The 15080-nt window shown below is 39.7% G+C and overlaps 1 protein-coding gene across 2 annotated transcripts in view; it reads right to left on the bottom strand.

The window, feature by feature from the left end:
* Positions 1–15080, bottom strand: part of DLGAP1 (DLG associated protein 1) — a 392681-nt gene that overhangs the window by 96451 nt on the left and 281150 nt on the right. For both annotated transcript variants that reach the window (XM_040354019.1, XM_040354020.1), the window contains exon 5: positions 6886–7250. In XM_040354019.1, coding sequence (XP_040209953.1) covers positions 6886–7250 — 365 coding nt within the window. The remainder of the gene's footprint in view (positions 1–6885; positions 7251–15080) is intronic.

Here is a 15080-nt window from a genome sequence, read left to right as displayed (position 1 = left end):
CTGTCTCTATCTATCTATCTATCTATCTATCTATCTATCTATCTATCTATCTATCTATCTATCTATCTATCTATCTATCTATCTATCTATCTACCTACAGCTATCTATCTATGTATCTATCTGTATATATCTATGTATCTATCTGTATATATCTATCTATCTAATGGCAAATACTATTCATACAGCTTTCTCATTAAGTTTCATCGTTTTCTTCTTTTATTTTTCTAATAATAGATGTCCCAGTAAAACCAGTTAGAAAATCAACAGCTGATACCGAAAATAAACTGACTGCCACAGCCTTAATAAAAACGATTAAACAGGAAACCTATCACAATAGGCATAGTAAAATATTATTGTAAGCTTAAAAATCTAGAACAATGTATCTGAGAAGCAATTTACAAGTTATAAGCGATGACATTGTTATGTAAATAATAAAAGAAACATTATAATCCAGTTTTTATGCCTCTACAGGCTTATTCCTCGGCATACTTACATAGATGCATTCTTAGATATGACTATTATAAACCACCAAATACTGCGTATATTAAAAAGCACTTGCTGAAAATAATTGAATAGCTAGCTAGGGGGGTAAATTGGAGGGTTTTTGTTTCTGAAAATGAGCTGTGCATTCGCTTCTGCAGATGCACGTGGTTTTGAAAGTGAGATTTTGGCACTAGAAATTTGACACATTAATTTCCAGAACCAATAACGTTCACTGCATGTGTTGTTTCTGCATAGAAGAAAAAAATATTTTTCACATTTTTTAAACCTAAAGAAAACCTAATAAATTAATTATTATTTGCTGACCCTTAAAGGTTCCAAACAACTCATTTCAAACTCCCTACTTATACATTCCTCAGATCAATGGGGGCATTTGTGTGCATTTTGACTTCCATCCAATCATGTGCATGCAAAAATTCAGTTTTTATTTTTATTTTTCTTGCATGTGATTGGGTACTCTTTGCAAAGTGAAGTCTTACCTCATTTACTAAGCTCTGTAGCAACTGTACTTGTACTTGCAGACAGCAAAGTGCATATTCTATTTGCCTTTGTAAATCAACCCCAATATTCTTACCTTTCCCCTGGCTTCTTCCTTCAGCACCCAGATGAAGGTAACATCATGCTATTTCCAGCCAGATCTTGAAGAACACTAAGGGCTCTTTCACACGTCCGTTCCGTTCGTCTGTTTTTTGGCGTCCGTTAACGGACTGCAATGCTTTCCTATGGGTTAGCGTCCGTTAGCGGATGAGCATCCGCTAACGTCCGTTAGCATCCGTCTCCGTTAAGCTCCGTTTTTTTGAACGGAAGAAAACCCTATTTTTCTTCCGTCAAAAAAACGGAGCGGACGAAAAACGGACGTTAGCGGACGATCCGTTTACCATCCGATCCGCTAACATCCGTTTTTCATCAAAATATGTAAAAAGCCCGGAAAAAAAATAAATAAAAAAAACGGATGAAAAAACGGATGGAAAAAATGGATGGAAAAACGGACCTTAACGGACGAAAAACGGATCGGAAACGGATGTAAACAGACGGAAAACGGATGAAAAACGGATGAAAAAACGGATCAACTGATGGAAAAAAAAATGATCTAAAAAACTGAGCGGACGTGTGAAAGAGCCCTAAGTAGCCCAAATCTCTTGAGAATCCTACATGGTGTGTCAGTGTTTTCTCACAATATTTGGGCTACTGAGCATTTCCAGGGATCTAGTTGGTAAGATAACATCACCCCCTGCACTAGTGAGGTTGGGGAAAGTGAATACATTTTTTTCACTTTTTTCCTCTACAGATATGTTTGTGCATCATTTTAGGGCGGGGGGGAACCTGGAATACGGCCTGGTTCACACCTATGCATTTTTTTGGTGCATTTTCAGCTTTGCAGAAACACACTACAGTCCATTTAACACGGTTTCCTATGGATGAAGTTTACATCTGTGCATTTTATGTAAAGGGCCAGTTTTTTTTTCCCGGTTTTTGGTACCATAGACTTCAATGGTTTAAAGATGTGTATTGAAAAATGCAAAATGCACCTGCAATATGCAAACTGCAACCTGCACAAGTGTGAATCAGGCCTTTGGCTTGATTTACACCTATGCCGTTTTAGTGCTTTTTGCATTTTGCAGATTTGCACTACATTCCATTTAACATGGTTTTATATGGAACACGTTCTGTAGTGCAAATCTTCAAAATGCAAAAAGCAGTAAAACTGCATAGGTGTGAACCAGGCCTTATGCCGCGTAAAGACGGTCGTTTTTTGTGATAAAAAAAAAGACGTTTTAAAAAACGTCATTTAAAATGATCGTGTGTGGGCAAAACGTCGTTTTATGTCTTCAAAAAAACGACCAAAAAAAAATTCGAACATGCTCGAATTTTTTGTGTCGTTTTTCAAAACGTTGTTTTTTGTTTCACAGAAATTGACCGTGTGTACCAAAAAACGACGTTTAAAACAACGTTTTTAGACCCGCGCATGCCCAGAAGCTAGTTATGAAGTGAGCTTCAATGGAAAAAAGTGGTGAAACGTAACCTCGCTTTGCTAGAGCATTGTGAAAAAACGATGGTGTGTAGGCAACATCGTTTTTGAAAATGATGTTTCAAAAACGTCGTTTTATTTCATGATTTAAAACGTCGTTTTTTTTCATCACAAAAACCTTGCCACTGAGATAAAAGCTCTCACTGTAAAATGTGCAGCAATAGTCTACTCATGGGGATGATAGAAAAAAAATAAACAAAAGCATAGGTCCAGCCAAAAACTTTTTTTTTACGTTTTTGATAGAATGGAGAAGAATTAAAGCAGAGGTCCACCCATTTTTTTTTAAAAGCCAGCAGCAACAAATACTACAGCTGCTGACTTTCAAAAAACGGACACTTACCTGTCCAGCATGCCCGCGATGTCAGGCTGAGAAATTGCTCGGTCCTCAGTTGGTTCCACCGCCATCCTTGGTGAAGGAATCAGGCAGTGAAGCCTTGTGGCTTCACTGCCCGATTCCCTACTGCGCATGCGCGAGGATCGCGGCGCGTCATCACTGGTCTCCGCTCTCTCCTGGGAACAGTGTTTCCCAGAAGACAGCGGGGGGGGGGGGGGGGTTGAGTCAGAACCCGGAAGTGGTGCAAATACCTGACAGACAGGTATCTGTACCCCCTTCTCCCCTGAAATGTGCCAAATGTGACACTGGAGGGATCCAAAAAGCAGAGGTTCACTTTTTGTGTGAACCTCCGCTTTAAAGAGCTCAGGCTTTTTTTACTACTATTTGGGGCTCCGTTAGAGAATTTTCTCCCCACTTACTGACAACAATAATTTTGGCTGGACATACACTCAAAGTATATCTAAACCCAAGAATAAAATTATAATAAATTGCAGGTACAGAAAAATACCTGTTGATACCTGTAAAACACAGTGCAGTGAATGAGCATTGCCACTCTAGGACTGGAAGTTTGTTTCTGGTAGGATCACTAAGTGAAAAAAGGAAAATAACCTTCAAAAAGTAAACTACATCTTGATGTCTCGTACACACGACTGGTTTTCCTGGCAGGAAAACTGCCATGAGAGCTTTTGGCTGGGAATCCCGGCTGTGTGTATACTCCATCGTAGTTTTCCAGAGAGAAAAACCACCGGGAATCCGGCGGGAGAAAAGAGAGCATGTTCTCTTTTTTCCCGGCGGTTTTTAAGCAGGCAGTTTCCCTATGAGGAAGACCTACTGTGGAGCATACACACGGCTGGTTTCCCGATCAAAGCTCTCATGGCAGTTTTCATGTCGGGAAACCCGGCCGTGTAGAGGGGGCTAAAGCTACCGAGCAGGTTCTCGGCTTTCCCCCCGGTTTTCCCGGCGGACTTTTTACCGCTGGGAAAACCGATCGTGTGTACAAGGCATAAGAGTGGTTTAGAGTGGGGCAATTTGTTGAAAAAGTAAAGCAACTTGTTCAGGAAAAGTCATAAAGATATGAAGGACAGAATATTCAACATGAAACATACTTCTGGATTTATTGCATGCCTGGTCCCCTTACTGTGTAGTGTGGTTTTACCCACTGGCTGCTACCTCAGAAGTGACATATAGGACAGTGGATGGAACCACAGCACACAATTTAAAACCAGGTGTGTGTCTGACATTGATGATTCTGCAAGTGAGTTAGGATTCAAGGGATAGGTGGAAAGACAATATATAGTCTTCTTTTACAGGTTGCCTTTTTTATTTTTCAAATCAGGCTAGATTCACCTTTTTTTCTAAAGTATGGCTTCCCTGTGTACCAATATACCATTAATGTACCTCTGTTGCAGAGAAAAAAAGCTGTTTTGTCACTATGTTCCAGAGCAGGCCTCACATCGGCCTTTGCTTTCTTCTTTAGAAAACTCCTCTGTGTATTTCTGGTATCTGTCCTGCAGGATGGCCCCTTTCACACTGGGGCGGGAGGTGAGGTGGCGGTACTTTTAGCACACTGCTGCGGTGTATACCAAAACCAGTATAGAGGGAGGTGGGGTCTAGAGAGGTAAAACACTCCTTATTCTGTAATGCAGTAAGGCAGTACATGATGGAATATGAGGTCTCCTGGGTGGTCACATGATGCTACAGAAGTGCATCTTTTGAAATTTCGTAAAGAGAGGATGCAGATTCAAGGTTGCCATGAACTAGGTAAGTAACAGATAAACACATTGAGGTGGCTTGGGCAGAAAATACATTAAAAAAGTCCTTTTTTTTATTTATTATGAATAATTTAATTCTGCTTGAAAAGTTAGCCTTTAAGCATCTTACAAAGCGACAGTAGCTATGAGCTTGTAAGGGGCCTTTCAGTGTTGTATCCACTTGTGCTTCCTTCATAGAGTCTGCAACATGGATATTAGAAATGCTTGTTTAAACAAACCCTGTACCATAAAACATAAGTGCAATAAGAGAAGATTTGTGACACAATGCGCTGTTTATCCTACAAATTTTTTTTTGTACATGTGACTTGTCTGATCAATTGTCCCAATAAAAGTTTTCAGACGCATATCAATTGCACAAGCAAGCAATAACAATTCAGAAAGTTTCTCCAGAAATATATGTGAGCTTTCTGGCTTTTGTTACAAAACATCTAGTCATGCATCAATGAGTACATCATGAATGGCAACACAATTATTAAAGCTTTCACTACAAAAATGTGTGTGGGTGTATTTTTTTTCTTATAAATATCTGCTATGTTGACTCAGCAAATGAAGTTAGAGGGAAATATGAACCAAAATAAAATTGTCTCTTTTTGACCACTACAGAACCATTAAAACTTCCAGTCATTTTTACATTGTTTAAAGTAAAACCTATGCCCAGGTCATGCAGACTAAAGTGTTTATATATTCTAAAAAAAGCAGTAAAAGCACCTTAAACAAGCTTTAATTTATCTCTGCAAGTATAAGCATTGTGGAGAAACTATGACATTTCTCAAAGTTCTCAACAGAGGAAGTGATATATATATATATATATATATTTTCTCCTAGAACAGATAGTGGCAAGCAGCCAACTCTTTAATATAAACTGAAACCTTACTTTAGTAACTTTGTTGTAATCTTTGAGGATCTTTGAGAATGAATGACTTCACATTAGCTAGAAATTATATTAATGGCTTGTTATATAATGTATATATACTTTATAGTCCATAGCATATAGTTTAAAGTCCATAGCCTAGGCACAGACGCACTTTAAGGATCTGATAACAAGTTCTTTATGCTTGAGTTTTTAGATCTGTCCAAGGCAAGGGGATCCCAGTCCTTCTGCCAGTTTTATTTGTCTTATATTATAAAGAATGCAACAGAAGAAATTGGGTGGCCCAAAGTTGGACCAAAACACTCATCTTGGAGATTTTGCTGCTGAAGTTCCCAAGATAAGACATTTTTTCTCCCCCTAAAGCTGGTGTTCTATCAGATCACCACTATCCATCAGATTGTGGAACAGAAGTGACGTTCTGACCAAAAAATACTTACTGAGCATGCACGATGCATTTCACCATGCGTTCCATGGCACAATGCTTTTCACACACTTTATGATCTGAAGGGTAGCGGTATTCTGATAGAGCACCCACTTGGACATCTTACTACACCCAGCTACGTCTTGCATTCGAGAATAATTTTTTGCAATAAAGTGAGCGTATATAATTAAATATACTATACTGACATCTATGATGCTGTTTTGATGTTACATTTTGAAAGAAGTTGGACTCCAGCAGTGGGAAGGTGGCGGTGAAGGTCATGTTGGTACAACCTGCACTGCTCAATGCTAAACCTTTACAGTAGCCTTTCAAAATAAAACATCCAAACACCATCACAGATATCGATATACTATATTTATTTATATACGCTCACTTTATTGCTAAAATTACTCTGAAATTCAAGATGTAGCTGGGTGTAGTAAGATGTCAGCATGGGTGTTTTATCAAATTACCGCTAACCATCAGATCATAAAGTGTGTGAAATACATCCCGCCATGGAACGCATGAGGGAACACATTGCGCATACGCAGTATTTTTTTGGTCATCACTTTCATTGCACAATCTGATGGGTAGTGGTAATTTGATAGAACATAGACATAGTGAACATATACAGGTTGCAGGAAAGAAGATTGCTTACTTCTTTGAATCGCTTGCTTCCCCCATCAACACAGTCAACTCCCACAGGAGCCATTGTATTCTATAATAGCCACTAGCAATAATCACATGCAAAAACTGACATGCTGGTTGTACCCAGGTTAATCAATAAATCATCTTGGGTACAATCAGCCTGCCCCATATATGGTTGGAATCTCGGGCGGTCCCTGCTGGACCAACCAAGATTCAAACCGTCTATGGCCGTCTTAGCTCTCTACAACTGAAATATCAACTTTATAGGACTTAACTATTAATAGGTTATCTAGTAACAAGCTTTGTTACCTGTATGCCAATGGATAGGTTTTTCCTGAACTGATTCTTTTTCCTGTCGTCTGCAGTGATGGTGGCAACAGTTGATGTAGAGTTTACTGTCATGGTGTTGTCCATGTGTTGGCTGGCTGGGCCATGGATCTGAGCATTGGCAGCTTCAATAGCAGCAGTAAGTGCTTTCATACTGTCCAGGCTCTCAGTGGAATTACTGAGCCCTGACTGACTAACCATATCCCCCCTTTGTCCATGTCCATCCATATAGGCATCTTGGGCAGATTCTGTACTACTTTGAGCTGTAATGGAGATGAAAGGTTTTGTTGTTGTCCTGGGTGGTACCGGAGGAGGTGTCTTTTTATATGTGGTGATGCATGAAGATACTGAAAAGAGAAAATAACAAAAATATATAATAAATGCCTATTGATTCTATTTTAAAACAGATTCTTGTTGTACAAATAATATCAACAGAATGCCTGTAATGAAGAAACGTGTAGATTCAGCACCGGTACGAGTAATGGAGAAAGATTTTGTAGGACAAAGGTGAACTCAGGACATGCTTAGGTTTTATTGTGCTGACTCACATTTGAAAAAACAATGCAGATTAGTACTGTTAACTGTGTATTTGGAAATAGTTTGATAATATATATGGCATCAATTCGCAAAACAATAGTATTGAGCAAGATCCATCTACAAATACTCACTATCTGCCAGCTGATATGCTGCACCCCATATTGATCCTAAGTAGCATATACCCTTAAAATTGTGCCGTAGGAAAATTTAGTTAAACACAAAATGGCCATCTGTATCTATTCTACAATAGTGCAGTGATCTTCAGATAGAGTATCGCAATACCAAATCCCACAACTCTATGGGTTTTAAGGCTATATCGCCTTCTATTTCAAGCCTATCAAAGCTCAGGAAAGTGTGAGACACCCTTGGAATGAATTGCCTGTACTGTTTGGTTTTCACAGTTGCACACAGCCTGCACTCCTTGTCCATCTAGGGCTAGGCACAGTCAGAAGACTCCGCCAGATCTGTCATTCACAGAGAAGATTCTTTCTACAGGAGTGACAGCTGCCAGAACTTCCTTCAACCCAACCACTGGCCAATGACATGTGGGCTTATATTGAACTGTTCTATGCCAGCCTTATGGGCATTGTTGCAAATGTAAGTTGCCACCCTGTTTTAGTCAATAAATGCTTTTTACTAAACAAGATTTGTGTACTTTTCTCTTATCTTATTGTTAATCTATGGATAACCTCCATTGAGCTGTAGCAGCCGGATCAAGGGTGGCTTGCCATCTATGGACTAATTTTCCATTTTACCCAAAGAAACTGCAAATTTCTAACCCTTTCATATTCTTCTGGGGGCATTATTAGCTTAATTACTGTGCCCTTCCATAACTGTTAAAGCGGGGGTCCACCCGATTTTTTTTTTTTTAACATTAGATTGAGGCTAATTGTGGGAAGCACAATCGGGTGTTTTTTTTTAAACCAATGCAGTACATACCGTTTTAGAGATAGATGTTCTCCGCCGCTTCCGGGTATGGTCTGCGGGACTGGGAATTCCTATTTGATTGACAGCCTTCCAACCGCCGCATACAGCGCGTCACAAGTTGCCGAAAGAAGCCGAACGTCGGTGCGGCTCTATACGGCGCCTGCGCACCGACATTCGGCTTCTTTCGGCAACTCGTGACGCGCTGTATGCGACGGTCGGAAGGCTGTCAATCAAATAGGAACGCCCAGTCCCGCAGACCATACCCGGAAGCCGCGGAGAACATCGATCTCTAAAACGGTATGTACTGCATTGATTTAAAAAAAAACACCAGATTGTGCTTCCCACAATTAGCCTCAATCTAATGTTAAAAATGTGTTTTTCGGGTGAACCCCCGATTTAAGTTGGTGTCACCCAAGCCCATATTTCTTTCTCAGTCCCCACTGAGCAGATTTACCCTTCTATTCGCTTTGTTAGTGTTGGTGACCATTGTAACTGAGAAAGAAAGTGAGGGGAAGTTCAAAAATGTAAATCTGTCTCCAGAACAAGAGGTAAAGGGAAAATTTCCAAAAGGGGCACATGTTCCAGGAAGAACTGTCTAAGAATTAAATTACCTTCACTTTGGGATATTTTCACTAACATCCTGTTGTTCCCCTGAGATAGGAAGTAAAGGTAAATGTCCCCAATGGTACACAGACAGCAAAGGAATAACCTGTAGGGGCTTTAAAGGAGTTGTAAAGGAATTTTTTTTTTTTATGAAATGACTGTTTACAGCAGGGATCTTCAAACTACGGCCCTCCAGCTGTTGCGGAACTACACATCCCATGAGGCATTGCAAGACTCTGTCAATTATTGACATGACTAGGCATGATGGGAATTGTAGTTCCTGAACAACTGGAGGGCCATAGTTTGAGGACCCCTAGTTTACAGGGTATAGAGACATAATAGTTAACTGATTCCTTTTAAAAATGATTAAAAATAGATAAAGATCAATCATATAATGTACCTGCAGTTTCTAGTTTCGTTTTTGCATGTTGTTTCCTGCTTCTGTGATGTACAGAGCCACAGAGCCAATACAGGGCAGTGATGGTTTGGAAAACTAAACTGATTGGTGCTGAGGGGTTTTAGACACACAGTAATCACACCTCCTTGATTAGTGACCACAGAAAGAAAGCTCCCAGTACTGTGGTTATCAGGAAACAGACAACCAGGAAGTGTGGAGATCAGAGAAGAATTTCAGCAACTTGAGAGCAAAACCGAACAATGAGGACATGAAAACAGCACTGCATTAAGGTAAAGGAAGCTATTAAGATAAAAAAATAATTTCCTTTACAAACCCTTTAACCCTTCCTTACTTGATCCAAAACTAAAAAAAAGTTCCAAGGTCCCCTTTTATGTGGTAGGGATAGTTAACAGAAATTTAGTTTAGAAAGGTCTGTTTGCCCCATAATATATTTGAAGACAGTGGGGGAGATTTACTAAAACTGGTGAAAAGGGAATCTGGTGTAGTTTTACATATTAAGAAATCAGCTTCTAGATCTTATTGTCAAAGCTTAAATCCACAAGCTGAAGTTAGAAGCTGATTGGTTACGCAGCTGTACCAGATTCTGTGTGCACCATTTTTAGTAAATCTACCCCACAAAGTCACTCACTCTAGCTCTCTGACTTTTCCCTTTGTAGCCAGTAGTACTCCAGTGTGAGTGTGATTTATATTTTCAGCTGATTGATGGGGATAACCAATTTTTCCCTACCTAATATAGGGAAACAAATGATTTAACACAATTACATTTATGTCTAACTGTTCTTTAATATATTTAAAGAAAGCAAATTGAATGTTTACTTCTTTATTTGTTTGCCTGCTTATTATTGAAATTTATGACACTGTAGAAGCAATATAATGTTTCATATACAGTCATGCTTATATCTTATTAAAGGAGAGCAAGTAAAAAAACTGAACTATGTACATCAAACAAAAGGCCCCCTAAATGCAAAGACACACTTCATACATTTTATCAAAAACATTCTGCTGTCAATTTCAGGTACAAATGACTCTAATATCATAAGAGGGACAAGGCATCTTTCAGGGTTCTTAAAATAAATCTGAGAATGGAAGTACGTTTGCTCACATTTACCATTGTGTTAAACCCTACTGCCAGAAGAACCATCAATTACATCAACAACTCTGGTCAAATTTCCAGTATCCCAGCAAAGTGGAAAATTCAAATAAACATCTACATGGCTCATCCAGAGAACAAAAGAGAAATATGTTCACAAGCCTCTGCATGCCAAGTGTCTTGTAGGTTGTACACATAGAAATAACACAGGACATTTAAATATAAAAAGACACTGTGATATTGGATAATATACTCCCTGATGTCCTACAAAATTGAAGCTATCACCTAAAAAGTGCACTGCAACGTGCAATAAGGCCACTCATTAAAGTGGAGTTCCACCCATAAATATAACATTACATCAGTAGTTTTAAAAAAATGTCATTAGTCCTTTACGAAAAACATTTTTTTTTTAGATGCCTTCAAAGTGTTGTTGCTAGGCAGAATAGTTAATCTTCCCACTTCCTGCACCTAGGTGCTTAATGCTTCCTAACCTACACCGCACAGACTCCTGGGAATGTAGTGGGTGTAACTTTCCAGGAGTCTGTGCGTTCCCCAGTCTCAAAGAATCATGTGACTTGGACAGCACAGGTGCTGAAACCTGATCTGACACTGCTTGTGCAGCACTGAGCATGTGCGAGATTTGCAAGGCTGAAATCCAGGAAGTCATACAGTCTGGCTTCATGATGCCCACACTTAAGATGGCCCCAGTCAATTTCTATTTTATAAAGTGTCTAAATGCTGTAACAACCTAACAAAACGGATCTTAGTTTACAGACTAACTTTACTAGAATACATTAAGCTTGTGTATTACAGGGGTATTTATATTTAAAAAGTGAAATTGTGGCCGGAACTCCGCTTTAAGTAGAATTTTTGGATTGAGTCTTCCAATACCTGGATTAATGTCACAAGCAGAGATGAGTACATTCTTATAAAATCCGCTACACTGGTAATATGCCAAATTCCTTTCATATACTGTACATCTTTATTTGGTAAAAAGGAAAAAAAAGATCACAATGAACATATTCAATTGCATTGCTGTCAGTCATTAGAATAGAGAGCCCCATTGGTTTGCACGGAAGGTCGGAGATTAAAGAACTTGGGTCAAGTGCTACAGGAGCAGTGCAAGCCACAGATGAACAAGAGCAAGGGGGTTGAATAACTCTTTCACTCATTCAGCTTCCCAGGAGGGGTTAGAATTGGTGTGCAGGATACATTGGCACTGTATATAGTTATTTGGACTAACTGGTTTACTATTACCTAGTTACAACGTAATACAAATACAGCCATTTTAAATAATAACCAACTCTATGCACTCCCCTTCTGTAAAGTAAATGTACAGTGGGCATAGAAAAGAATCACCCCCCTTTAAAATAATCACCTTTTGTTGCCTTTCAGCCTGAAATTAACCACTTCCATACCGGGCACTTACGCCCCTTCCTGCCCAAGCCAATTTTCAGCTTTCAGCACTGTCGCACTTTGAATGACAATTGCGCGGTCGTGCTACACTGTACCCAAACAATTTTTTTATCATTTTGTTCCCACAAATAGAGCTTTCTTTTGGTGGTATTTGATCACCTCTGCAGTTTTTATTTTTTGCGCTATAAACAAAAGAAGAGTGACAATTTAAAAAAAAAACACTATTTTTTACTTTTTTATTTAATAAATATCACAATTTTTTAAAAAAAAAAACGTTTTTTTTCCTCAGTTTAGGCCGATATGTATTCTTCTACATATTTTTGGTAAAAAAAATCGCAATGATCATATATTGATTGGTTTGCGCAAAAGTTATAGCGTTTACAAAATAGCTGATAGATTTATGGCATTTTTATTTTATTAATTTTTTTACTAGTATTGGCGGCGATTTGCGATTTTTTTACTGTCACCGTGACATTGCGGCGAACACATCGGACACTTTTGACACATTTTTGGCGCCATTCACATTTATACAGCGATTAATGCGATAAATATGCACTAATTACTGTATAAATGTGACTGGCATTCAAGGGGTTAACACTAGGGGGTGAGGGAGGGGTTAATATGTATACCTAAATTGTGTTCTAACTGTGGGGGAAGGGGGGTGACTGGGGGAGGTGACCGATCTATGTCCCTATGTACAAGAGACACAGATCGGTCTCCTCTCTCCCCTGACAGGACGTGGAGCTCTGTGTTTACACACAGAGCTCCACGTCTTGTCCCTGTAGCCGCCGATTCCGAGTGCCTGGCGGACATCGCGACCGCCAGGCACGCGCATCGGCATCTCGGGGACGCGCCGGGCGCGCGCGCGCGGCCGCCGGCGCGCTCGCGCGCCCCCCAGTGGCCGCAAGAATACAGGACGTCAATTGACGTCCTGTTGAATTTTCAGAGTCACCGTGGAGCCGTCATTTGACGATGGCCCGGTACTCTAGTGGTTAAGACACACGGTTATTGTTTTATTCCCCTGTATTTACTAGTGCAACTTATAACATCCAAGTGAAAGATATAACACCAACATGTCAGAAAAAACAAAAAACAGAATCACTGAGTTTGAAAAAGGATACCCCCCCCCTCATGTCAGTATTTTGTTGGACCACATTTTGCTTTAATTACAGCCAGTAGTCTGTTGGGATATGTCTCTAATAACTTTGCACATCTAGACTTTGCAATATTTGCCTGCAGTCTTCAAGTTATTACACAGATTTCCAAGGGGGTTTAAGTCTGGGCTCTGACTAGGCCCTGCAAGGACAATCACCTTTTTCTCCTTCAACCACTGTGTAGTCATTTTTGTTGTGTGCTTTGGGTCATTGTCATGTTGGATAGTAAACTTTCTTCCCATTGACAACTTTCTGGCAGAGGGCAGCAGAGTTTCCTCAGGCCAAATAATTAAATTTTAGTCTCATATGACCACCTCAAACACTTTTGACGATTTTGAGGCTACAAAGAAAAAGATGTTATGATCAAATGAGACTAAAATTGAATTATTTGGCCTCAAGACCAAACGATATGTCTGACAGAAATCCAATACAGCTCACCATCCAAATAACATCATTCCTATAGTAATGCATGGATGTGGTAATACCCTGTTATGAGGGTGTATCCCTGCAGCAGGGAGTGGAACACTTATCAGGATAGAAGAAAAATGAATAGGGCAAAATACTGTCAAATTCTTGAGGAAAATCTGCTGCCCTCTGCCAGAAAGTTGTCAATGGGAAGAAGGTTTACCTTCCAACATGGCAATGACCCAAAGCAGACAGCAAAAACAACCACACAGTGGTTGAAGGAGAAAAGGGTGAATGTCCTTGCATGGCCTAGTCAAAGCCCAGACTTAACCCCCATTGCAAATATGTATAATGACTTGAAGACTGCAGTTCACAAATGGTCACCATCAAATTTAACTGAACTTGAGTAGTTCTGCAAAGAAGAGTGAGCAAATATTGCAAAGTCTAGATGTGCAAAGTTAGTAGAGACATATCCCAAAAGGTGGTTCAACAAAATACTGACACAAGGGGGATCCTTTTTCCAACTGGCACAGAGCGGTCACTTACCTCCTCTTTTGCAGTCCCCTGCTGGTGCTGTGTGCTCCATCTTCTTCCAAGTGCCCCCTCAGCAAGCTGGCTGATAAGGGGGCACCCATGTGCTTGCATGCTTCCTAGCTGGGCCACACCTCCACTCTCCCTCCTTACAGGATTTGACTGACAGCGGCAGAAGCCTACCACTCCTGGTGCTGCCTTTGTCTCCAGGTGAGACCAGATAGTGGAGGAGCCGTGCTGCAGATGGGACAGCGATGGAGCAGTGAGAGAAGCCAGAAAAGTGTTTAGAGCGGATCTTCACTGCATCTGAGCACCACAAACCAAAAAGGGCCATTTAATTAATATTTAATATTTAAAGCAAATTCCCCCATTTGTCCATATCTCAATACTTTATTTTGTTAATAAATCACTTTGAAAGACACCCCCCTAGCATTTCTGGCTGTGGCCATCTTGAGTAAACGCAAATTATTCATGTTGTATTTACTTCCTGGAATCCATTTGCCCTTAGCTCAAGCATGCAGGCAGAAGGGTGTGCTTAGCTAAGGAAGCCCATCCTCCTCTCCTCTCCCCCTAAAGACTACTGGGGTATATAACATAATTTATCTAGGCAAAAAAACTTTAATTAACTGTAGAAATAAAGAAAAAAACAATTTTTTATTTACTAATGCTAGCAGCATGAGGATTAAAAATTATAAATGTTGATTGAGAGAGTTCCACTTTAATGGCGGTGGGCACAGTTAGAGAGGTGTTTTTTTACCTGAATGCATACATGTTTGAACTTTACAAGCATTTAATGTTTACAGTGAAAAATCTGAACATTTTATTTATAACAACACTAAACACCGAAATTGCTAGCTATTGCAAAAATTATCATATACCATGTAAACTGCATAACGGTTTGTCCATTTGCTGAAAGCTTTTTTTTCCCCCTAACAAGGTTTTATTGAGCTGGTCTAACATGCAATCTCACAGTATGGCATTTATGAGAAATAAATTGCCATTTATCAAACTATTTCCAGTACACAGCATAAGCGGGAAAGGCAATAGGCTTACAAAAAGTAACATAGAAAATAGGAGAAGACCATTACATCTACTG

The sequence above is a fragment of the Rana temporaria genome, chromosome 5 (assembly GCF_905171775.1).
Source record: "Rana temporaria chromosome 5, aRanTem1.1, whole genome shotgun sequence".
Taxonomy (NCBI): domain Eukaryota; kingdom Metazoa; phylum Chordata; class Amphibia; order Anura; family Ranidae; genus Rana; species Rana temporaria.
Note: the sequence above shows the minus strand (reverse complement) of the source record. Positions and strands in the feature narration are given on the sequence as shown.